General features: G+C 48.3%; 2 protein-coding genes across 4 annotated transcripts; one reads left to right on the top strand and one right to left on the bottom strand.

Moving 5' to 3' along the window:
• Nucleotides 1-7,997: 7,997 nt before the first annotated feature.
• Nucleotides 7,998-14,123, top strand: LOC129386521 (putative nuclease HARBI1). 3 transcript variants are annotated; one of them, XM_072285877.1, is made up of 4 exons: nucleotides 7,998-8,735; nucleotides 9,321-9,456; nucleotides 9,563-9,926; nucleotides 13,161-14,123. In XM_072285877.1, the coding sequence occupies exons 1-3, from the start codon at nucleotides 8,175-8,177 to the stop codon at nucleotides 9,910-9,912; spliced, it is 1,047 nt and encodes a 348-aa protein (XP_072141978.1). In that variant the 5' UTR covers nucleotides 7,998-8,174; the 3' UTR covers nucleotides 9,913-9,926; nucleotides 13,161-14,123. The 3 variants fall into 3 exon arrangements, with proteins under 3 accessions (XP_072141978.1, XP_072141977.1, XP_072141976.1); XM_072285876.1 differs by having other exon boundaries at nucleotides 7,999-8,735; nucleotides 9,524-9,926; XM_072285875.1 differs by having other exon boundaries at nucleotides 8,002-8,735; nucleotides 9,521-9,926.
• On the bottom strand, nucleotides 13,140-15,425 carry LOC140213035 (uncharacterized). Its single transcript, XM_072284184.1, has 6 exons — nucleotides 14,720-15,425; nucleotides 14,561-14,660; nucleotides 14,131-14,203; nucleotides 13,994-14,050; nucleotides 13,734-13,849; nucleotides 13,140-13,280 (listed from the first exon to the last, which is right to left on the bottom strand). Exons 1-6 carry the CDS (start codon nucleotides 15,001-15,003, stop codon nucleotides 13,140-13,142), a joined length of 771 nt encoding a protein of 256 aa, XP_072140285.1. The 5' UTR covers nucleotides 15,004-15,425.
• Between the last annotated feature and the right edge of the window lie 9,325 nt (nucleotides 15,426-24,750).

Genomic DNA, 24,750 nt, shown 5'->3' with positions numbered 1-24,750 from the left:
CAGCAAGTATGCGGCCTGTAGGGTGGGCAACACAGCAACAAAAAAACATCAAGTGGAAAGTCAGAGAGGCCGAAATAATCTCATGGGTGGCAGCAATGGAAAAGAAACCTGCCATGTGCAACTACTTAAGAGGAAAAACGAAATCAGGAAAAAACCATTTTATAACTCAAAAGGAAGCTCATTACTTTTCGAAGCGAGATCGGGATGCCTTAGAACACGCACCTATAAAGCGAGATATAAGAACGAACAAGAAGCATTTGCTTGCTGCGGTAAAGCTAGGGAAACTACGGAGCGTGTTTTATTAGAACGTGAAGACGTCTACCCAGCGGTCGATTTAGGCACCACTGGCCTCCTTGAAGCCCTTGGGTTCAGAGGGAGCAGTGGTGATGCAAACATGTCCACAATAGACATTAGTAAGAGGCGATTGGAGGATTGGTGGAAGAAAAGTAGGGAAACGAGAGAAGGCGGAGACGTACAAAAGCACAGTTCGCAATAGGGGATCAGAAAATTGGTCGTGGTAGTTCATAGGCTTTTTTTTTTTCTTTTTTAATTGTTTAACCTAGGTAAGATATTAGGCAGTATAGTAGCAAGAGCTTGGTGGCACAACCCACCACCCCGTTCCAAAGCGGACATTCATAACATCCATCCATCCTTCCAGGGGATAGACGAATACCAGACAGTTGGCGACAAAGATAATGAATTTAGTTTCTGAAGGTTAGGGGGAGAATGATAGAATTCACTCGTACAGACCGCTGACCATTACATCGGTAATATACAGGCTAGCAATGCAGGCAATCAAATTAAGGCTTGAAGTATGGGCAGAGAATAATGGCATTTTGGGAGAACTTCAGAATGGCTGCAGAATAGGTGGGCATTTAAATGATAACTTATTTGTTCTTACTCAGTGTTTGAAATATGAAAAGTAGAAAGCAGACCATGATACGTGGCCTTTTTAGACAGTACAGGAGCCTATGACAAAGTAGACCGTAACATTTTGTGGGATATTTTGGAAGGGGAAGGCTTGGCTGACGATTGTCTACAGCTATTCAGAGAGATTTACTTAGAAAATACCGTTTGCGTTGAATGGGAAGGGATGAGGAGCGAGGAGAAATTTCATATCAACAAGGGACTGAGGCAGGGGTGCCCTTTATCCCCACTGCTGTTTATGATGTACATGGTGAGGATGGAGAGGGCGCTAGAAGGAAATAACATCGGCTTTAATCTCTCATACAAACAGGCGGGTTGAGTACTAGAGCAGCAGCTTCCAGGTTTATTCTATGCGGACGATATTGCGTTGCTAGCTAACAAGGAAAGGGATTCGCAACGTCTGGCTAATATCTGTGGACAGGAAGGCAACAACTTAGGTTTCAAATTTAGTGTTAGAAAATCAGGTGTTATGGTATTCAATCAAAACAGTGAACAGACGGTGGCGATACTGGGCCAGGAAATACCTCAGGTAACATAATATAAATACCTTGGTATATGGATAAACGAAGGCAATAGATATATCGAAACACAGGAAAAAACAATAACGGTGAAGGGGAAGAGAAATGCAGCCATAATCAAGCACAGAGCCCCATGGGGATACAATACGTACGAGGTACTCTGAGGTATATGTAAATGTGTAATGGTTCCAGGACTTTTTGAAATGTGGTTGTTTGCTTTAAATCAGAAGTACAGTCAGGACTCGATGTGAACGATATGTCAGTGGGTCGCCTCGCGTTGGGCGCTCACGGGAAGACTACAAATGAAGTTCTGCAGGGTGATATGGGCTGGAATAGTTTTGAAGCGAGGGAAGCTCGCAGTAAATTTGACTATGAAGAACGACTGAGGAATATGGAAGAAAGTGAATGGCTGGGAGTGTGTTGAGGTATCTGTACAGGAAAAACATTGATTCACAGTGGAGGAAAAGGACTAGGAAGCTTGCCAGCAAGTATGCGGCCTGTAGGGTGGGCAACACAGCAACAAAAAAACATCAAGTGGAAAGTCAGAGAGGCCGAAATAATCTCATAGGTGGCGGCAGTGGAAAAGAAACCTGCCATGAGTAACTACTTAAGAGGAAAAAACAAAATCAGAAAAGAAACAATTTATGATAACTAAAAGGGAAGCTCATTACTTTTCGAAGCGAGATCGGGATGCCTTAGAACACGCACCTATAAAGGGAGATATAAGAAGAAAGAAGAAGCATGTGCTTGCTGCGGTAAAGCTAGGGAAACTATGGAGCGTGTTTTATTTGAATGTGAAGACGTCTACCCGGCGGTCAATTTAGGGACCACTGGCCTCCTGAAGCCCTTGGGCTCAGCGAGAGCAGTGGAAAAATAAACATGTCCGCAATAGGGATTAGTAAGTGGTGATTGGAGGATTGGTGGAATAAAAGTAGGAAAACGACCAAAAACGAAGACGTACAAAAGCACACTTCACAATAGGAGATCAGAAAATGTGGTTGTAGGAGTTCATAGCGTTATTTTTTTATTTTTTTATTGTTTCACCTAGGTTGGACATTCGGCAGTATAATAGCAAGAGCTTGGTGGCGCAACCCACCGCCCCGTTCCAAAGGGGACGCTCATAACATTTATCCATACATCCATCCGTCCGGGGAAGTGCGTTTCTTTAGAGCAAAATCCAGTATGGCCGCTTTTCAACGGCAGCGTACGCTGGTACGCGCCGTGCTTGCCCAGCCGGCTATGCGGCATGCGTCAATACCTTGGCTACTGCCTACCTGCTGCGTTCTAATTGCCAGGAGACCAAAGAGCCTCTACTGATGCCCATACAAACAAGCCACAAGTGAGTGAACAGAACGTGCCCTGTTCCTCCTTCATTTCTTGTGTGAATTCCAGTGTTACCCTTGTTAGTTTTGCGGCCATCATAGGTTGTCGTGCGCGTGTGTGTGCCTTCTCCCTGAACCATCGGCTCGTCCTTCCGGAAATTGTTCTCCCTTTCTACCCGTGTACTCCCTCGAAAAGGCATTCTACCAGATTGATAAATATACTCAGGTCTGAACTATGGAGTTAATGCGACATATTCAAGGATGCCTGCGGGTGCTTGCAGCTTCCCAGGTGGAGGATATCCAGAACTGTGAAGCCTTGTACAGAAGGTACTCTCGCGAATGCAACCATCTTACCGAACTGCGGTGGTCCCTGTGCCTTCCAGCGCTACTCGATTGGGCTAAGTTTCGAAAAAAGGTAAATGTGTCACCAGGAAAGGTTTCCTATATTGGACACTGTGATGTGCCAAAAAGTGTTGATTCGGTCTTATCTAAAGGACCTAAGTTCTGTATTTGACCCCAAGAGTTCGCGGTCGAGCTCCTATCTATTGTCAAGAACATTTTAAGACGTGCGCCCGAGGATGAAAAAGGCATGTGTATTTCAGAAAGGGTAAACTCACTAGCGGTGAAGCGGACCAAGCAGAACCAGCAGCGAGATGCTAAGCAAACTGTCGAGTACCTCAACCAGAATGATCTGGCTTTAGTGATTTCTGATAAAGAAGGTAGTTTTACCGTACTATCCAATTCGCTATTTCGTCAGAAAGTGAGGGAAGCTGTCGCAAAAAACTTTACCATCAAGACGTGCACTGCCGCTAAGCTAAAAAAGCTAGCGTTGGGTCTGTGTGATAGGTGTAACCAGACAAACCTTGGTTTGGCTATCAACGGTGGGTAGAGCGGAGCGCTCAGCATTTTCTTCTCCGCGAAAACCCATAGAGAAGGCATTCCAATCCGAGCCATCGCATCGGAGCGTGACACGTGGCAGGGGACGGTCACTATGTTTCTGCAGAAACACTTGCGCTTGCTCAGATTTGAGGACCCGTTCATGATAAGGAATTCTGAGGAGCTTATCGCATTTCTTCAGGATCAGGATGGCTCGAGGGGATCGCAGTTTTCGTTTGCCATTGATGTCGCTGACCTATTTTATTCCATTCCGACCTTTCAGAACACATGTGGCGTAAGTGCAGACGACTTTTTAGAAATTATTCATATTTACCTGGCATCGATCATCGTTAATTTCGAAGGAAAGAAGTTCGTCCAAAAGCGCGGAGTGCGCATTCGTTCCTGTATCGCCCCTTTATTAAGTGACATATTTGAATAATATTGTGACAAGCGAATTGCTGAACGCCTTAAAACAGGCTACTCGGCTAAGAGCTTTAGATATGTTGACGAGTATGCCATTCCTTTAAAGGGGTAGGGGAGGGAGGCGGTTCAACTGCAGTAAACCGTGTTCTTGAAATTTTCCGAGAGAGCGCCCTTGGGTTGAGTTTCACTTTTGATTTGCCCTCGCATGGATGCCTGCAGCTCCTGGACATTTGCATTACTATTGCTGGATCCCTTGCCTGCCGGAGGTATCATCCTCGGTCAAAAAAGGAATTTAAACTACCAGTCTGCTCATTCGAAGCTTGTAAAAAAGGGAATTGTGAAAAACTGCCTGCGTGCTGCTGTTGATAAGTCCTGCCATCATGAAATGCAACATAGCGTGTTCTTACAGTTGCAAAGACTGCACAGCGCAGGATTTCCGTCATTCGCGCGGCTCGCTTTGTTTCGCTACGGAAAATCAGACTTTCAAGAAGGCGGTTTGGTTCATGCGGCCAGATTTGTTTTTCGCTACCGTTTCTAGTAAACGGATCGCATGGATCGCTTTGCTTCGCACTATAGAAAACCACGTAGTACCTGCTTTTCAAGTGAGGTCTTCAGTTCGGACAGGAAGCTATACATTCCGCCACTGTTGCCAGTAAACTGTTCGGTCCGCGGCTCGATTTTCTTCGCGCTGTTGAAAATCACGTAGCATCTACTTTTCGCGTAGGCTCTTCCTATCGCGCGGCCAGCTCTGCGTTGAGCTACTGTTTCCAGGAAACTGTTCAGTTCACGCCACTCGATTTGTTTCGCTATGAAAACTCAGCCATTCAAGTGGGCTGGTTGGTTCGTGCGGCCAGAAATGCTTTCGCTACCGTTTCCAGTAAACGGTTCGCGTCGCTCACTTTGCTTCGCGCTGTAGAAAATCACGTAGTATCTACCTTTCAAGTAATCCCTTCCTTTCGCGCGGCCAGCTCGGCTTTGCTATATTCTTTCCAGTAAATTGTTCAATCCGCGCGGCTCATTTTGTTTCGCTATGGAAAATCAGCCTTTCAAGTAGGCTGGTCGGTTCGTGCGGCCAGATATGCTTTTCGTTACCGTTTCCAGTAAACGGTTCGCGTGGTTCACTTTGCTTCGCGCTGAAGTAAATCACACAGTACCTACTTTTCAAGTGAGCCCTTCTGTTCCGGCAGCAAGCTGTGCTTTTCGCTATTGTTTCCCGTACACTGTTCGGTCCGCAGCTCGATTTTCTTCGCACTGTTGCAAATCACGTAGTATTTACCTTTCACGTAGGCTCTGCCTATCGCGCGGCCAGTTCTGTTTGTGCCACTGTTTGCAGTAAAATGTTCAGTTCGCGCGGCTCGCTTTGTTTCGCTATGGAAAATCAGCCTTTCAAGTAGGCTGGTCGGTGCGTGCGGCCAGAAATGCTTTTCTCTACCGTTTCCAGTAAACGGTTCGCGTCGTCCACTTTGCTTCGCGCTGTAGAAAATCACGTAGTACCTAGTATTCAAGTGAGCTCTTCGGTTTGGGCAGCAAGCTTTGCTTTGACCTGCTGTTTCTAGTAAACTGTTCCGTCCGCGGCTCGATTTTATTCGCGCTGTTTAAAATCACGTAGTATCTACCTTTCAAGTAATCCCTTCCTTTCGCGCGGCCTGTTCGGCTTTGCTGTAATCTTTCCAGTAAACTGTTCAATCCGCGCGGCTCGTTTTGCTTCGCAATGGAAAATCGGCCTTTCAATTAGGCTGGTCGGTTCGTGCGGCCAGATATGCTTTTCGCTCCCGCTTCCACTAAACGGTTCGCGTTGCTCGCTTTGCTTCGCGCCGTAGAAAATCACGCAGTACCTACTTTTCTAGTTGGCTCTTCGGTTCGTGCAGCAAGCTTTGCGTTGCGCCACTGTTTCCAGTAAACTGGGCGGTCCGCGGCTCGATATTATTCCAGCTGTTGAAAATCACGTAGTATCTGCATTTCACGTAGGCTCTTCTTTTCGCGCGGCCAGCTCTGCTTTGCGCTACTGTTTCCAGTAAACTATTAAGTTCACGCGGCTCGCTTTGTTTCGCTATGGAAAATCAGCCTTTCAAGTGGGCTGGTCGGTTCGTGCGCACAGATCTGTTTTCGCTACCGTTTCTAGTAAACGGTTCGCGTGGCTCGCTTTGCTTAGCGCTGTAGAAAATCACGTAGAACCTACTTTTCAAGTGAGCTTTTCGGTTCTGGCAGCAAGCTTTGCTTTCCGCTACTGTTTCCAGTGAACTGTTCTGTCCAGGGCTCGATTTTATTCGCGCTGTTGAAAATCACGTAGTACCTAACTTTCAAATAATCTCTTCCTTTTGCGCGGCAAGCTCTGATCTGCGCTACTGTTTCCAGTAAACTGTTCAATTCGCGAGGCTTGCTTTGTTTCGCTATGGAGAATCAGCCTTTCAAGTAGGCTGGGCGGTTCGTGCGGCGAGATAGGCTTTTCGCAACAGCTTCCACTAAACGGTTCGCGTGGATCCCTTTGCTTCGCGCCGTAGGGAATCACGTAGTACCTACATTTCAAGTGAGCTCTTCGGTTCGGGCAGCAAACTTTGCTTTGCGCTTCTGTTTCCAGCGAACTGTACAGTTCGCGTGGCTTACTTTGTTTCGCTATGAAAAATCAGCCTTTCAAATAACCTGGTGGGTTCGTGCGGCCAGATATGCTTTTCGCTACCGTTTCCAGTGAACGGTTCGCGTGGCTCATTTTGCTTCGCACTGTAGAAAATCACGGAGTACCTACTTTTCAAGTGAGCTCCTCGGATTTTGCAGCAAGCTTTGCTTTGCGCGACTGTTTCCAGTAAACTGTTCGGTCCGCGGCTCGATTTTCTTCGTGCTGTTCATAATCACGTAGTATCTACCTTTGACGTAGGCTCCTCCTTTCGCTCGGCCAGCCCTGCTTTGCGCTACTGTGTCCAGTAGTCTCTTCAATTCGCACGGCTCGCTTTGTTTCGCTAGGGAAAATCAGCCTTTCAAGTAGGCCGGTCGGTTCGTGTGGCCAGATCTGTTTTCGCTACGGTTTCCAGTGAACGGTTCGTGTGGCTCGCTTTGCTTCGCGCTGTGGAAAATCACGGAGTACCTACTTTTCAAGTGAGCCCTTCGGTTCGGACAGCAAGGTTTCCTTTGTGCTACTGTTTACAGTAAACTGTTCAATTCGCGCGGCTCACTTTGTTTCGCTACGGAAAATCAGCTTTTCAAGTAGGCCGTTTGGTTCATGCCGCCAGATTTGTTTTTCGCTAATGTTTCTAGTAAACGGTTCGCGTGGCTCGCTTTGCTTCGCGTTGTAGAAAATCACGTAGTACCTACTTTTCAAGTGATCTCTTCAGTTCGGGCAGCAAGCTTTGCTTTGCGCTATTGTTTCTAGTACACTGTACAATTCGCGCGGCCAGCTTTGCTTCGCTACGGAAAATCAGCGTTTCAAGTAGGCTCGCCGGTTCGTGCGGCTTGATCTGCTTTTCGCTGCCGTGTCCAGTGAATGGTTTGCGTGGCTCGCTTTGCTTCGCGTTGTATGAAATCCCGTAGTACCTAGTATTCAAGTGAGCTCTTCGGTTCGGGCAGCAAGCTTTGCTTCGCGCTACTGTTTCCAGTAAACTATTCGGTTGGTGGCTCGATTTTTTCGTGCCATTGAACATCACGTAATATCTACTTTTAAAGTAGGCTCTTGCTTTAGCGCGGTCAACTCTGCTTTGTGCTACTGTTTCCAGTAAACTGTTCAATTCGAGAGGCTGGTTTTGCTTCGCTATGGAAAATCCGCCTTTCAAGTAGGCTAGTCGGTTCGTGACGCCAGGGGTGCGATCTTGTACGCGTTCCAAAATAGAACGGAGGCGGACCGTTCCATCGAGCCGCACACGATTGGTCAATTTGAACCGCGACGAATGCCATGAGGTCAATTGTCACGTGAGCCGTGACGTCTTGCTGCTCATAATTATTCCGTGTCGTCTGCTAACGGACGAACGCCACGGAACGGACGGAGAGTCCGTCCGGAGCGATAGAACGGATTAGAACGGCTACCAGACGGCTTGGATTGGATTAGAACGTAAGTGCTTGGAACAGTTAGCATCTTTCGTATCCGGGTCGATCCGATTCCGCGTTCCAACAGTTGGAGAACATGGCGTTTTTCTCTGCCGTGCCTTTTCGTGTCGCCTGTGCGGCTGCTGCAGTCGCGCAGAGACGACGACCCGAGGTAGATGATGCATTTGAAGAGTTGACGGAAGAAGAGTTCCGACAGTATTTTCGTCTGTCCAAACGAACAGTGCGTAGCTTGTGCGACGAGCTTGACCCTATCATTGGATGCCAGCGAGCCAGTGGCCTTTCTACAGAAAGGAAGGTGTTGTGCGCGCTGCGATTCTTCGGCACCGGAAGCTTCCAGAGGAGCGTTGGTCGCGAGGAACACGTAGGCATGGCACAATCGGCCGTGAGCAGCACCATTCACGAGGTGACGGAGGCCATCATTTCCGTGTCTGCCCGGCGAAAGTTGGTGGACTTTCCATTAACACCGGCTGCCAAGGATGAGGCAAAGGCGGCGTTTGCGCGACGCGGCGCCATTCCAGGCGTGCTAGCGTGCGTCGATGGCACATTGATCGCCATTATGAAGCCAGAAGGACTCAGCCCGGCTGACACGGCGAGCTTCATGTCGAGAAAGGGTTATTACGCCCTGAACGTCATGGTCGTAAGTACCGTTGGAATGTTTTACTTCAAACTGTGGTTGCCATTTTTACTCGCCCATAGTTGCAATTGTTCGGTTTAATGCCCAAGCTGGCATAACAAGTAATGTAACGATTAAAAGAGGACATGCGGGGAACTGTTTACGAGCTCGTTGAAATCTGACATGTCGGGAGTAATGATGAGTGCCATGTGTTGTGCATAATCAGTCTGCCGTTCCAAAATTGTGTTTTAAATGGGCAGCAGTCGTAGCAGAAATGGATACACTGTAGGGAAGACACGATGGAAGCATTTTGAACACGGAAGTACTTACAACCATTGCATGGGCTGGCTTTGGCTCGTATGGGGGTTCTTGCGCAATATCGGGCCTCGAGTTTTCATTTAGCCATCAATTACTTCGAACCATAGGCGTCCACATAAGGGGGGGTGGCGCATTGCCCCCCCCCCCCCCCAATTGCAAGACCCTGTGCACGCCTATGGCTGAAACAGCCTGCTACTTGTACCAGCGTACGTGTATTCTTTTGTGCATATGAATGGCAAAACGGATTTCGAGCATATCTGCAGCGCTATAATGTATTGATCCCCATTGCAGGTTTGCAATGCGGAACTTCGCATTCTTGTTGTGGACCCCCGGTTCCCTGGTTCGTGCCATGACTCTTGGGTGTGGCAGCGTAACCCGCTGCGTGCACGCCTAGCCGCACAACTGCAGCCTGGCGAGTATCTGCTTGGTTAGTATTCGTAATGCGTACCCCTAACTAGGGCAGAGCACTCAGCTGTCACTTTCTGTAATAGGAGACTCAGGATATCCTCTCGAGCCATGGCTGCTTGTTCCAGTACCTGGCAGCCATGCCGGCACCACCTCTGAAGGCCACTACAACCAGGAGCACGCATCCATGCGCAATGTTGTGGAGAGATGTATCGGGGTGTTGAAAAGCAAGTTCCGCTGCTTGCAGCGCTTTCGGACACTGCTGTACAGCCCCGATAGAGCAGCGCGAATCATTTATGCATGCGTTGCTCTCCATAACATTGCCTTGGAGGCGGGCGACTGGACATTGGAGGATTATGGTGGGGAAGTGCCACCAGCTGAGGAGCCAGAGGAGCCAGGAGACATCCAGGTGCTGGCACCACAAGACGTGTTCCTCAGAGGAAGGCAGCAGCGCAGCGCAGTTGTCAACCTTTTCTGAAGGACACAGGAATGGTGAGTTTTCATAATACATAATTTATTTATACAAAGTGCAGTGCCCTTAGGCTATCACAGGGGTGTGTTTGTACAGCGGAAAATACATTTAAAAATTTGTATACACGACAAGTGCACCTCCATACGAATGGTCAGTTTTCCCAATCCACACATCCGACAGATGATAATTTAAACACAAACGAAGTACACTTCGTTTCGCCAAAGACTTGAAAAATTATAGACCGATCAGCTTACTGTCCGTTGCCTACAAAGTATTTACTAAGGTAATTGCAAATAGAATCAGGAACACCTTAGACTTCCGTCAACCAAAGGACCAGGCAGGATTCTGTAAAGGCCACTCAACAATAGACCATATTCACACTATCAATCAGGTGATAGAGAAATGTGCGGAATATAACCAACCATTATATATAGCTTTCATTGATTACGAGAAAGCGTTTGATTCAGTCGAAACCTCAGCAGTCATGGAGGCATTGCGGAATCAGGGTGTAGACGAGCCGTATGTAAAAATACTGAAAAATATCTATAGCGGCTCCACAGCCACTGTAGTCCTCCATAAAGAAAGCAACAAAATCCCAATAAAGAAAGGCGTCAGGCAGGGAGATACGATCTCTCCAATGCTATTCACAGCGTGTTTACAGGAGGTATTCAGAGACCTGGATTGGGAAGAATTGGGCATAAGAGTAAATGGAGAATACCTTAGTAACTTGCGCTTCGCTAATGATATTGCCTTGCTTAGTAACTCAGGGGACCAACTGCAATGCATGCTCACTGATCTGGAGAGGCAGAGCAGAAGGGTGGGACTAAAAATTAATCTGCAGAAAACTAAAGTAATGTTTAATAGTCTCGGAAGGGAACAGCAGTTTACGATAGGTAGCGAGGCACTGGAAGTGGTAAGGGAATACATCTACTTAGGACAGGTAGTGACTGCTGATCCGGATCATGAGAGTGAAATAATCAGAAGAATAAGAATGGGTTGGAGTGCGTTTGGCAGACATTCGCAGATCATGAACAGCAGGTTGCCATTATCCCTCAAGCAAAAAGTGTAAGAGAGCTGTGTCTTACCAGTACTCACGTACGGGGCAGAAACGTGGAGGCTTACGAAAAGGGTTCTACTTAAATTGAGGACGACGCAACGTGTTATGGAAAGAAGAATGATAGGTGTAACGTTAAGGGATAATAAAAGAGCTGATTGGGTGAGGGAACAACCACGAGTTAATGATATCTTAGTTGAAATCAAGAAAAACAAATGGGCATGGGCAGGACACGTAATGAGGAGGGAAGATAACCGATGGTCATTAAGAGTTACGGGATGGATTCCAAGGGAAGGGAAGCGTAGCAGGGGGTGGCAGAAAGTTAGGTGGGCGGATGAGATTAAGAAGTTTGCAGGGACTACATGACCGGGGTAGTTGGAGAAGTATGGGAGAGGCTTTGCCCTGCAGTGGGCGTAACCAGGATGATGATGATGAAGTACACTTATACAAAGAATCCTTTAAATAGAATGCCACGGCCGTGGAAACAATTGTACCCTCGCCACTATGCAAGAGTCTCCAAGGCTGCCACTTATTAACAGTAGTACTCGCGAAGCAGTCGCAATGCTTCATGCCCCTTCATCTGTGAAGAACTGCATTCGCTGCTGCTCCCAAGCTAGCATTGTCTTATGCAATATGCACATCACAAAGTACTTCTTCCCTAGTGGAACATGAAACGCGGTAGCAACGTGAAAGTGCAGCCTTTTCTTTAAATATCACATGAAATATGATATAAAAACATCCCTTGACCCATCATAGTCATGACAGACTTGATGGAAGCAATGCATATGATTGGCACTCTGTACTCATGGTCACCATCAGCAAAAGGTGCGAAAAATGTTCATAAAGCACATCAGAATGAACGCAACCGCCGCATCCTGTGCATTTTGACGCTCAGTGTACGTTGGTAGGAGTGAGGCAATATGCTTGCTAGCCATTTCTTGTGCTAGGTGTATCAAAACTTCTGTGCAAGCATGAATACGCAGGCGAGGCAAGCAAGTAACGCGTAATGAATGCGGATTCAAACACAAACAAAATGTAACGCCGAGTGTAGTGACAGCATTATACTCGTCACATCATGTCCAAATGGGTAGATGTAAATTAACGTAAAAGTGCAAAAAACAGATAGGTCAACTTTATCACACTATGATGACAAGTACATCACAAACCTTGTAGTACAACATGCTTCAGGTAGCAAATCAGGTGACAACATTGCAACATCAGCATCACACAATTCTTTTTCACCACGGCATGTAAAACTTGCAATTACATTTACGTGACCTTGCAAGAAAGTATGACTATCCCAGGTATGTCCATTCCCTTGTCAGTGTTATGAGTCACTGACTAGAAGCATTCATTTCTCGGCAGCAATTGTAGTGCGATGCTAAACAGGTGAATCATAATTGTAAAAAGCTGAGTGCACTTGCCAGCTGTGATGAAACATGTTACATAAAACATGAATAATTGGCTCTGCAATCTCACAGCACCCAGAAAGTGTCATGCGTGAAAGTTATTCTTGCAATGACTCCCTTGGAACGAAGACTAGAGGAAACCAATCACTGGTGTGGTGCAATGATGGTCATTTTCATTTTGAAACTATGCAACTTAAAGAGTGACTAGTTTGGTGCTCTGAAAAAAAGACATTGTAGTCGTTGCACCTTAGCCTCACTGTGCCGAAATGAAAATATCACAGTGCAAACACTATGCGGTAACGCTTCATAATGAGTGCAGTAAGCTACAACACAGTGAAGCAATATAAATATCGCATTACAAAACCCATACACAGAAATCGACAACTATTTGTAACGATTCCAGTGTGAATGACTAGGCGCCTTCGAAATGTGTAAATAAAAAAAGCACGCTGGCATTGCAGCTGGATAAGCATAAATAGAAAGAGGCAAATACAACAGAACAAAAATGGGTGCGCGCATTGCACCTCTCAACCAAAAATCCTCTATTACTCAAAGGAAACTCAAACAACAGAACAAAAATGGGTGCGCGCATTGCACCTCTCAACCAAAAAATCCTCTATTACTCAAAGGAAACTCAAACAACAGAACAAAAATGGGTGCGCGCATTGCACCTCTCAACCAAAAAATCCTCCTCTATTACTGAAAGGAAACTCAAACAATAAATAAACAAAACAAACGGAACTGGTGAAACAAATGAATAAAATGATAAATTAATGTCTTGCTTGCTGCAGGTGCTCAGTGATGTCCTGCGCTATGGCGCGCACCTGCTCCAGGATCCCCTCCTGGGCTGCTGCCGTCCGCTCTGCCGCGACAGCGAGGCGGGTCGTGGAGGCCTCGATTCTGCGCAGCACCTGGAATGAATAATCATGGTGGAACTGTTCGCATCAGTTGCTGATTACTCGCAACCAGCTCACGGCTGCAAGCTGCTGTTGTGAAGAATTGCAACGTGCACAACGATTCCCTCTCTGCTGAAGAGCCACTGGCCTGATGGCATCCTTTGGCAGTGTCAAGCGTCGCGTACAAGCTATGCCCTCTTCGTTTGGACAGACAAAGACCTGCTGGAACTACTCTTCCGTCATCTACTCTAATGCATCTCTCACCATCAAACAGCCCTTTTCAGGGCTAACCAACTTTTCGTCCGGCGGCTGATCGTTGGCAAGACACGTTACCGAGCCCTCTATACAACGCATATTTCTTGTTTACATCCCAAGCTGATTTGTTTTTCAGATTCATGATTTACTTATAACAAAGCATAAAGAATATTTATGTCCTTCATGTAAAATGACACCAAAGGGCCTACCAACCTGCAGCACCTCGTCGCCCTGTTCCAGGCTGCGGGCGCACTGCGACGACATCGTCGTCAGGGTATCCACCCGTCGCGGTCGCTGTCGACGTGGTGGCCGAACAGGGTGCTGCAACACTGAAAACATACAGCATTTTCTACAGTTGCACTGCATGTTATGGTACGAATAAAAGTGGCTATGGCCATGTTATGGCTTATTGGGCTAGTTCAGTAAAATACAAGAGCTCATTTTATTTAACAGCTTGAGGATCAATAACTTACCAGGTGCAGCGGCCACCCTTTCGGCAGGCGCCGCGCCGCGCGGTGGATCCTCTGCCGCTGTAGAGTAAACACATTAATGTTTACGAACTGCACACACAATTGGCGATAATTAAAACACTCATTCCTCTGATGCTTACGTGTCGCTGTGCTCACGCCCGCAGCCTCGTCTTGCACGACGACTTCCATCGCGCAGGTGGGGACGTCAGCCTGCTGGAAAATGTCATAAGCGTGGCTATTTGTTACAATGCCTACGTTGCAAGTTTTCGTACTAATTTGCGAAAATATTGTGCAATTATTGAGTGCTTAATGATCCCATGTGTTACCGTCCTCGTGCACTTCCGCGAAGGCATTTTAATTCTGTGTTAATCACTTAACCCCCCATTTCCCGAAAACGCAGCCAACTGAGATTCTAGTTGATTAACCTACCTGCTTTTCCGTTCTCTCCTACGCTATTTTCCTGTTCACCAACGGTGTCGCGTTCTGCTAAAGGTAGCACTTACAGATAATGGCAAACTCTAAACCGGCACCATTCAGGAACCCATGATATTACGGCGGCAGTGTGCTTACCTCTTGGTAGGGGAGGTCGGTCACACCGTGGAGGCGGACCGTCCCGGTGAGCTCCAGGACTCGGCCATGAAAGCCATGTAGCCGCCCCCCTCCTGTGCTTCTGAAAATACACGCCAATGTCGAAGGACAAATCGCCCAGGCCATTGGACGGTCACTCACCTTTGTTCTTGGGCAAGTGCGGCAGCGTTGCGGCGGGCCTCGAACACCTGCTTCCGCCACCACTCTTGCCACTGCTCGGTGGTTTTCACAACGGGGCCTTGAGTGTTGAGCTGGTCCGCTAGCTGCTGCCACAGCCGTCGGCGGTCGCCAGCAGTGAAGCGCGGCCCCAGCTCGCTGGATCTTATAGCCAGCTGGGGATGCGCTTCCATGAAGGCGACCACCGTCTCTCTCTGCCCCTCCGACACACGTGGCCCCTTCACCGGTGCTGTCACGTTTAGCGCCATGGCTTCCAGTGCTCGACTGAACGACTGAACCAACCGCTTCAAAATTCGCGCCGTGTGCTTGAAACGGGGTGGTGGCTAGCGCCATCACTAAACGTTTCGCAAAACTGCGACACCACCTAGCGCCATTTGAAGACATTAACCGCAATATTTTGTTTCAGTCGTTTTCCATTCCAAATTGAATCTTTGAAAAGCAACACCAACACATTTTGCTACTCACTCATAATAGCAAAATATTTCTCAACATGTTGCAAACGCTTCTCAATATATTATACGGTCCCCAAGCAGACGTCAAAAGCGTGACGCAGGCTTCCACTTCGCTCATTGGCTGTTTGCTTCCTCTCGTTCTCGCGAACACTGCGAACCGCCTATTTCGTGACGTTTAGAACGGAGGCGGTCCGTTCTATTTTGGAACGCGTACAAGATCGCGCCCCAGATCTGCTTTTCGCTACCGTTTCCAGTGAATGGTTTGCGTGGCTCGCTTTACTTCGCGCTGTAGAAAATACGTAGTACCTACTTTTCAAGTGAGGTTTTCGGTTCGCGCAGCAAGTTTTGCTTTGCGCTTCTGTTTCCAGTAAACTGTTCGGTCCGCAACTCGATTTTCTTGGCGCTGTTGAAAATCACGTAGGATCTATCTTTCAAGTAGGCTCTTCCTTTCGCGCCGCCAGCTCTGCTTTGCGTTACTGTTTCCGGTAAACTTTTCAATTCGTGCGGCTCGCTTTGCTTTGCTGCGGAAAGTCAGCCTTTCACCTAAGCTGGTCGGTTCGTGCAGCCAGATATGCTTTTCGCTACCGCGTCCACTAAACGGTTCACGTGGCTCGCTTTGCTTCGCGCCGTAGAAAATCGCGTAGCACCTACTTTTCAAGTGAGCTCTTCGGTTCGGGCAGCAACCTTTACTTTGAGCTACTGTTTCCAGTAAACTGTCCGGTCTGCGGCTCCATTTTCTTCACGCTGTTGAATAACATGTTGTATCTGCCTTTCAAGTAGGCTCTTACTTTCGCGCGGCCAGCTCTCCTCTGTGCTACTGTTTCCAGTAAACGGTTCAATTCGCGGCGGCTCACTTTGCTTCGCCATGGAAAATCGGCCTTTCAAGTAGGCTTGTCGGTTCTTGCCGAAAGATTTGTTTTTCGCTACCGTTTCCACTAACGGATTGCGTGGCTCGCTTTTCTTCGCGCTGTACGAAATCACCTAGTACCTACTTTTCAAGTGAGCTCTTCAGTTCGTACAGCAAGCTTTGCTTTGAGCTACAGTTTGCAGTAAACCGTTCGGTCCGCGGCTCAATTTCCCCCGGCGCTGTTGAAAATAACGTCGTATCTACCTTTCAACTATGCTCTTCTATTCGCGCGGCCAGCTGTGCTTTGCGTTACCGTTTCAATTGAACTGTTCAATTCACGCGGCTCGCTTTGCTTCGCTACAGAAAATCAGCCTTTCACGTAGGCTGGTGGGTTCGTGCGGCCAAATTTGTTTTTCGATACCGTTTCCAGTAAACTGTTCGCATGGCTCGCTTTGCTTCGCGCTGTAGGAAATCACGTAGTACCTAGCTTTCATGTGCGCTTTTCGGTTCGGGCAGCAAGCTTTGCTTTGAGCTACTGTTTAGAGTAAACTGTTCAGTCCGCGGCTCGATTTCCTCCGCGCTGTTGAAGATCACGTTGTATCTACCTTTCAAGTATGCTCTTCCTTTCTCGCGGCCAGCTCTTCTTTGCACTACTGTTTCCAGCAAATTGTTCATTTCGCGCGGCTCGCTTTGCCTCGCTACGGAAAATCGGCCTTTCAAGTAGGCTGGTCGGTTCGTGCGGCCAGATTTGTTTTTCGCTACCGTTTCCAGTAAATGGTTTCCGTGGCTCGCTTTGCTTCGCGCTGTAGAAAATCACGTAGTGCCTACTTTTCTAGTGAGCTCTTCGGTTCGGGCAGCAAGCTTTGCTTTGCGCTATTGTTTCCAGTTAACTGTTCGGTCCGCAACTTGATTTCCTCCGCGCTGTTGAAAATCACGTTGTATTTACTTTTCAAGTAGGCTCTTCCTTTCGCGCTAGCTCTGCTTTGCGTTAATGTTTCCAGTAAACTGTTAAATTCGCGCGGCTCACTTTGCTTCGCTATGAAGAATCAGCCTTTCAAGTAGGCTGGTCGGTTCGTGCGGTCAGATTTGTTTTTCGCTACCGTTTCCAGTGAACGGTTCGCGTGGCTCGCTTTGCTTCGTGCTGTAGGAATGCACGTAGGATCTACTTTTCAAGTGAGCTCTTCGGTTCGGGCAGCAAGCTTTGCTTTGCGCTATTGTTTCCAGTAAACTGTTCGGTCCGCGGCTCGATTTCCCCCGCGCTGTTGAAAATAACGTCGTATCTACCTTTCAAGAAGGCTCTTCCTTTCGCACGGCCAGCTGTGCTTTGCATTTGTGTTTCCAGTAAACTGTTCAATTCACGCGGCTCACTTTGCTTCGCTATGAAAAATCAGCCTTTCAATTAGGCTGGTCGGTTCGTGCGGCCACATTTGTTTTTCGCTACCGTTTCCAGTAAACGGATCGCTTGGCTCGCTTTGCTTTGCGCTGTAGGAAATCACGTTGTACCTACTTTTCAAGTGAGCTCTTCTGTTCGGGCAGCAGGCTTTACTTTGAGCTGCTGTTTGCAGTAAGCTGTTCGGTCCGCGGCTCGATTTCCTCCGCGCTTTTGAAAATCACGTTGTATCTACCTTTCAAGTATGCTGTTCCTTTCGCGCGGCCAGCTGTGCTTTGCACTGCTGTTTCCAGTAAACTGTCCAGTTCGCGCGGCTCGCTTTGCTTCGCTACGGAAAATCAGCCTTTCAAGTAGGCTGGTCGGTTCGTGCGGACAGATTTGTTTTTCGCTACCGTTTCCAGTAAACGGACCGTGTTGCTCGCTTTGCTTCGCGCTGTAGAAAATCAAGCACTACCTAGTTTTCAAGTGAGCTCTTCTGTTCGGGCAGAAAGCATTGCTTTTCGCTACTGTTTCCAGTAAACTGTTCGCTCCGTGGCTGAATTTCCTCCGCGCTGTTGAAAATCACGTTGTATCTACCTTTCAAGTAGGCTCTTCCTTTCGCGAGGCCAGCTCTGACTGACTGACTGAATGAATGAATGAATGAATGAATGAATGAATGAATGAATGAATGAATGAATGAATGAATGAATATATAGTTTTTATTGGCGCAAGGGCCAGATATGGCCAAAGAGCGCCACGCCTGCGGTGATGAGTTTGCAATATAGGTATGAGATCTATGAAGTTCGTCTGACGTGGCTGTAAAGGGGCCTTAAAAATAGTCGCTGTATAGTGCGTAATATCTTTTTGCAATAAGATTATGTCGATGACAAATTACGTGTTTTATGAGCATTAAAATCCATCGTAAAAGATTGATGCAGAATCGAAAATATATGAGATAGTAAAATTACCTGGAGCACTGTTGCCTCGCCGGAGCCCTTGAAACACAATGGCCCAGAGGCATGTGCTATACAAAAGAACTATCACAGCGGCATCCTCTGAAGAGAGGAGACACTACGAACATGTGGGACTAACAACATGCAACACAACACCTTTCAGATAACTTAGGACGGCGTTGGTGTCAAATAGCGGTTCTGGGCCGAGTAACATTACGGGATGAAGGGTATGTGCTGCCGGTATGCTAAGGGAAAATGTTTCTTTCTTTCAGATTCGGCTGCCCGACACTCCAAGAGGACGTGGAGGACGGTCAGCCTCTCCCCGGATCTACCGCAGGTTGGAGGATTATTTTCAGTATGTAAAACGTTATGCGCGCCAAATGTGTGTTCGCCATCTGTTCGCCGTGAATTTGTTACGGAGAGCCAAGAACCTAACTGTGCCTTTATCACGTGCAGTTTTATTTACTTCTGCGTCCCACATACGTTGCCAGTGGTTTCGCAGTTTCCTTCTTAAGAACGGCTTCAGGTCTGTGACAGGGACCGAAGCAGTAGGATTAAGTGCACGCAATGAAATTGATGTGGCCATCTGGTCCGCTAGGACGTTTCCCTCGATGCCCCTATGTCCAGGTACCCCGAAAATAATCACATGTTGGTTAGATATATATGCTTTGCACAGGACAGAGCAGAGTTCATTAATTACTGGATTTTTGTGGTTACAGAAAGACATCAAGGCCTTCACAACACTTAGGGAGTCCGAATGTATAACTGATTTCTGGAGTTTTCATTTATTTATATACTTTACGGCCGACAGCAGTGCGTAGGCCTCAGCCGTAAAGATGCTAGTTTCCGGATGCAGTACATCGGTTTTCGAGAAGGATGGACCGACTGCTGCATGAAGGCTGCATCCTGTGTGACTTCGATACGTCTGTGTAGAACTCCGTGCAGGAGTGTTTGTGCTGCAGTTCCCGGAAATGCATTTGGATTTCAATCTCTGGAGCGTGTTTTGTAACTTGCATGAAAGATATATCGCATTGTATCAGCTGCCACTCCCAAGGAGGTAGCAGCTTGGCTGGATGCATTAAGGCCCAACCACACGCTGTGAATCGTGCGCGCCTGGCTACGCGTCACGCGTTTGCGAGGCCGTACGCGCCTGTCCTACGCGTCTAGAGAGGGCAGACGAGCAGGAATCACGCGCGTCAAGGAGGTCTTGATCTTGGGCGTCATTTTAAGCGTACGCGACGGAATCGGCAGCTTGTGCCCCGAGGTCATGTGGGCCGCATGTACACTTCCGGCGGTTCGGAAAAGTTGTTGAAGTTTCAGAATCGTGCGGAGACGCCGGGAGTCGCTGCTGGTTTCGTGTCGATAGAGCACAGAGGCTATGGAGGCGATCAACAACGAAGCGCTGATCGCCTGCGTTGAGGCTGGGCCTGCGCTTTGGTGGCAGACGAAACACAAGCACCACAAGAACAAGCACATGACGAGGTGCTCGTCGATCGTCATGCCCAACGCAACAGGCGAGTGCTCGGAATTTTATACGGGCGTCATACCGGAGCAGTTTCAATTGCGACCGAGCCCGATCGGGATCGTATTTTGTCATCACGAATGCCTGTACTGCCCAATCTGCGTAGAACCGATCGTGATCGAGAAATTTGATCGCGCTCGATCGCGAACGAGAGAGGCACCGGTATGAGCTGCCTCTCTCATCAGCGGACTCGCAGATGTCGAAAACGCGTTTAATCTGTACAAATGACGTTATCACAGCGCTGTAGAGGCGATGGAAGTCCTCGGGGAATAAATTTCGGCGCCTGGGAATATGCTTCAGAAAGAAAAAAGCGGCGCCATGCCATACGACGTTCAGGACGACGTCATCTGGCTGTTTTTCGACCAGATGATGTTCCTGCGCTACACAATGGAGTGTAGACCGTAACTGATCTTGAAGTTTCCATCTTAGCCGGCGTGTTAAAAATGAAACATGGGATTCTAGTGCTTTCCCTTTACCACGTTGACCGGCAATGCCGTATGTTTGTATTATAGCTGGCAATGCACCGCACTTATGGGAATCGACTCAAAATTGTGCTTACAGAAGTAAATCTACGCGCAGTATGCATTATGTTCAGTTTTGTCTAATTGGCGATAAAAATATTTGTGCGGCATCGCTGCTCCGATTTCCGCATATTTAGTTAAATCTGATCCGGTAAGGGGACATAGAAGCAGTACAAAGATAGCTGTGTATATTTATTTATTTAGGTACCCACAAAGCCAGTTTGGCTTTGCAGTGGGGAGCAGAGAAAGCAGAAATACAGGTACAAAATAACAAGTAAAATAGCACATAAAAGCCTAACAATAAAGCATAAGACAGAAGTACAGAGAATATCACATACAAATTAGCAGGACGAATAAAAAGAAAGGGCCTTGCATGATGCACAGACAAAAACAAAACACAAAAGATGCAAGTAGTTTCTTTTGATTCTGTGCACTGATCCTTGAAGGCAGCGTGCAAGTCAATGGCCAGTGTTTAACCGAGTATTGAATGTTGCTATATTCACGTGTGTCCTGGGCACTGCAATGAACAGCTTTAAGTTTGCATTTTTCTGCTTGCCAGCAGTGTTCGAGTTGGTGCTTCATCACAGACGCTCAAATATTACCTAGCTTGCTTAGGGATTCATTCAGTGTCATCCTGCTGTAGGAATAAATGCACCATAGTACTGACGACTTTGTCAGCTGTGTAATTGATAATTCTTTTTGTGTCTGCTCAGGAGCGTCCTTACCTAATTAACAGCCTGCGGTTATTATGCAGATCCCGGGTGCTGTGGTTACTGTTACGTTTCGCCTACGACGCGCGGTATATCCGGCGCGGATGCAACGGACGCCGGTGCTTCGTTCAAAGCGGCGGACATTTTGGCCCGTTCAGCGCTGCCGCAATGCCTCCTGCCATGCGCGTTCAGGCATGTTTCAATGCCACGTGTCTTCGTGTGGGTGTGTGTGTGTGTGTGTGTGTGTGCATGTTGGTGCCCACGCTTGTCAAAGCGCGGCAGCTAGGGAGAGGAGCTCCCCAACTGTGAAGCGAGGAGGTCTGACCGGCGCCGGCCCGGCGGATGCGTTACCTTCTAGTCTCAACGTGTCCACGCGGCGCCGTCACGTGCGCCTCCACCCGAGCCGTTCCTTCTTGCCCTCGACTCCGAGAGTATAAAAGCAGCAGCCCACGGATGGCGAGAGAGGCTCCGATTTCTTCCGTCGAGTAACGTGTTCTCCCGTCTCTCCACTTCGGTCGACCTGACCGGCCGCTCTTTTGTGATGCTATAATAAACAAGTTGTTCTGTTAGCAGTCCTTCCTTTAGCAGACTCATCCTTTGCCAGGACCTTCGGATGCTTCCAGCTGTGCCTCAGGCCGCCAGGCAAACGATACCCTTGGGGCTTGCGACCCAGATGCAACAACTGGTTGTCAGCGGTGAGATCGCGACAACGGAGGCCAGCAGTGAAGATATGCGGTCGACTGTATGCTGAGCAGCACAACGACCATCCGGGAGCAGTGCAACGAGCCCTGTGTGATGACTGGTTGCCTGCAGCGGAACGACTGCGCTGAATTCTTGGCTGCGAGGTTTGGTGAGTGCGGGACTTTCTTCTTCTGAGTTTTGCCAGGCTTTTGTTAGTGTCAGAAACAGAGCTGGTAATTGTGGTTGTCGTTGCTGCCGGGTTAGTTTGCGGCAAGACAATAGTAGGCAGTAGAGAAAGCAGCATTCAGAGCAGCCATGGATTGGAAGTCGTTGCGCAAACCGAAATTGCTGGAGCTCGCAAGAGAGTTGGGTCTGGATGTCTCAGACAAACTCAGAAAACCAGAACTGCTAAGGGCTGTCCTTGAGTTAGAAGCTGAGGATGACGAGCTGTCGGAATGCCTTGAGACGATTGAGGAGAGGGAGACGCAAAAAGAGAAAGATGAGCGCGAACGTAAAGAGCAAAAAGAGAAAGACGAGCGCGAACGAAAAGAGCAAAAAGAGAAAGACGAGCGCGAACGAAAAGAGGAAAAAGAGAAAGACGAGCGCGAACGTAAATAGCTAAAAGAGGAGCGCGACCGTCAACACGCTTTGGAAATGAAGCGTCTCGAGGTAGAGATGGAACGTCCTCGTAATGGAAGTGAGGCACACGGTGCAGGAGAACGAGTATCGTTCAATATGACTGACCTGATGCGGCCGTTTAAACTTGGGGAGGACATTGGTTTGTTCCTGGTTAACTTTGAGCGAACGTGCGAGAAGCAGGGGTTCTCTCGGGAAACGTGGCCACAGCGCTTGCTCACTTTGTTACCCGGCGAGGTGGCCGACGTAGTCGCTCGCTTGAAGAGAGAGGAGGCAGAGGATTTCGACTAAGTGAAATCGAGTCTGCTAAAAAAGTACAGCTGTCAGCGGAGGCGTTCCGTCGGAAGTTTCGGGAAAATGAGAAAGGCAGAAGTGAGTCATATACAGAGTTTGCCTACAGGCTAATGTCAAACATGCAAGAGTGGCTCAAAGAAGAGAAAGCGTTTGGTGACCACGAGAAAGTTCTGCAGTGTTTCGGGCTGGAACAGTTTTATAGTCGGTTACCTGAGAACGTGCGGTACTGGGTCTTGGATAGGGCAGATGTTAGTACGGTGGCTAAAGCCGCCGACCTAGCCGAGGAGTTTGTGACGCGTCGGGCTCGCGGAGCTATGGACGGTCAAAAGGGAGAATTTGGCTCCAAGTTTGAGAGGCCAAAGTTCACGCCCATTAGAGCAAAGGGGGACACACGTAGTGCGGATGCGAGTGAAAGCAGTCTGACCGAATGTAAGGAGACGGCAGCAGCCGAAGCCGAACGCAGAAAGCGGTTCGAGACGAGGCAAGCGCGCGTTTGTTATACGTGCCAGAAGCCGGGTCACTTTTCGGCGCAGTGTCCAGAAACAAAAACAAAAGTCGTGTTTTTGTCATTATGCAGCAGTGACGAGAACATGAACCTTCTCGAGCCTTACATGCGAGACCTCCTCGTGAACGGGAAAGTGTGCCGAGTGCTTCGTGATTCCGCAGCTACAATGGATGTAGTTCACCCCTCTTACGTAGAACTTGATATGTTCACGGGCGAGTGCGCATGGATCAAGCAAGCCGTGGAAGCTCATAGCGTGTGTGTGCCGGTAGCAAAAGTGCTTATTGAAGGACCTTTCAGAGCGCTTCAGACGGAGGCCGCAGTGTCATCTATGCTGCCCCCCCCCCCCCCCCCAGTACCCGTACCTATTTTCGAACAGGTCCGATCACATCCTGCGCGAGAAGGGGCTTGGTGAGGCTAGCGTTCAGGCCTTGACCAGATCGAAAGTTCGGGAGCTCACTGCAAAGGCGGTAGTTGCGGGGCCGACGTTGTCGAACAATGAGAAAGGGTCAGAGGCGCAGCAAGCTGATATTCAGAGCACGTCCGAACTGAATAAAATTGAGCCTGTAGCGTTGAAGGTACCAGATACTGGAGAGGTAATGCCCGACACGGGAAAGTTAGAAGAGCTATCTACAGATTTGCTCATCGCGCCTACGTCAGATGGACTTAATAGGTTGCTAAAAGTCAGCTGGTCGGCTTTGATAGCCGAGCAAAAAAAGGATTGCAGCCTAGAAAACATGCGCTGCAATGTCAAGGAAGGTATCGCCAAGAAAAATGCTCGTTTTGTGGAAAGAAGCGGGGTCCTGTACCGGAGGTATCTAGACCGCAGGGGAGTGGAGTTCGATCAGCTGATCGTGCCTCAGTGCTACCGTCAGGAACTGTTGCGCTTGTCGCGTGGAGGTTCGTGGTCCGGACACCTAGGAGTTAAGAAAACTAAGGACCGTCTCTTGCAAGAGTACTATTGGCCAGGGTGTTTTTGTGACGCAGACCACTTTGTGAGGACATGTGACACCTGTCAGCGGGTGGGCAAACCAGGGGACAAATCGAGGGCGCCGTTGAAGTTGGTACCTATTATTACGGAGCCTTTTAGACGGCTCGTTATTGATACAGTGGGACCTCTGCCGGTAACAGCCATGGGGTACAGACACATTTTGACTGTGATCTGCCCAGCGAAAAAGTTCCCTGAAGCAGTGCCGCTTAAAGAACTCAGCTCAGTTGAGGTAGTCGATGCACTACTGTCCATATTTGCGCGAGTTGGTTTTCCTGCGGAAATCCAATCAGATCAGGGCACAGTGTTTACTGGCGCTTTGACGACAGCCTTTCTCGATAGGTGTGGGGTAAAGCTGTTACACAGCTCAGTGTACCACCCACAGTCGAATTCCGTTGAGAAGCTCCACTCCGTCATGAAGCGCGTGTTGAGAGCTTTGTGTTTTGAACAACAAACTGACTGGGAGCTGTGTCTGCCTGGGGTGCTGTTTGTATTAAGGACCGCGCCCCATGCGGCTAAG

This window comes from Dermacentor andersoni, chromosome 1 (assembly GCF_023375885.2).
Source record: "Dermacentor andersoni chromosome 1, qqDerAnde1_hic_scaffold, whole genome shotgun sequence".
In the NCBI taxonomy this organism is placed as follows: Eukaryota; Metazoa; Arthropoda; class Arachnida; order Ixodida; family Ixodidae; genus Dermacentor; species Dermacentor andersoni.
The sequence above is the reverse complement of the archived record's forward strand: the minus strand, read 5'-3'. Positions and strand labels throughout refer to the sequence as shown.

Coding starts and splice junctions, on each gene's coding strand:
- LOC140213035 (XM_072284184.1), bottom strand. CDS start 15,003: ATGGCGCTAAACGTGACAGCACCGGTGAAGGGGCCACGTGTGTCGGAG. Junction 14,204..14,560: donor CCGACCTCCCCTACCAAGAG/GTAAGCACACTG, acceptor GACATTTTCCAG/CAGGCTGACGTCCCCACCTG. Junction 13,281..13,733: donor AGGGCGACGAGGTGCTGCAG/GTTGGTAGGCCC, acceptor TATTCATTCCAG/GTGCTGCGCAGAATCGAGGC.
- LOC129386521 (XM_072285875.1), top strand. CDS start 8,175: ATGGCGTTTTTCTCTGCCGTGCCTTTTCGTGTCGCCTGTGCGGCTGCT. Junction 8,736..9,320: donor ACGCCCTGAACGTCATGGTC/GTAAGTACCGTT, acceptor TCCCCATTGCAG/GTTTGCAATGCGGAACTTCG. Junction 9,457..9,520: donor GCCTGGCGAGTATCTGCTTG/GTTAGTATTCGT, acceptor TTTCTGTAATAG/GAGACTCAGGATATCCTCTC.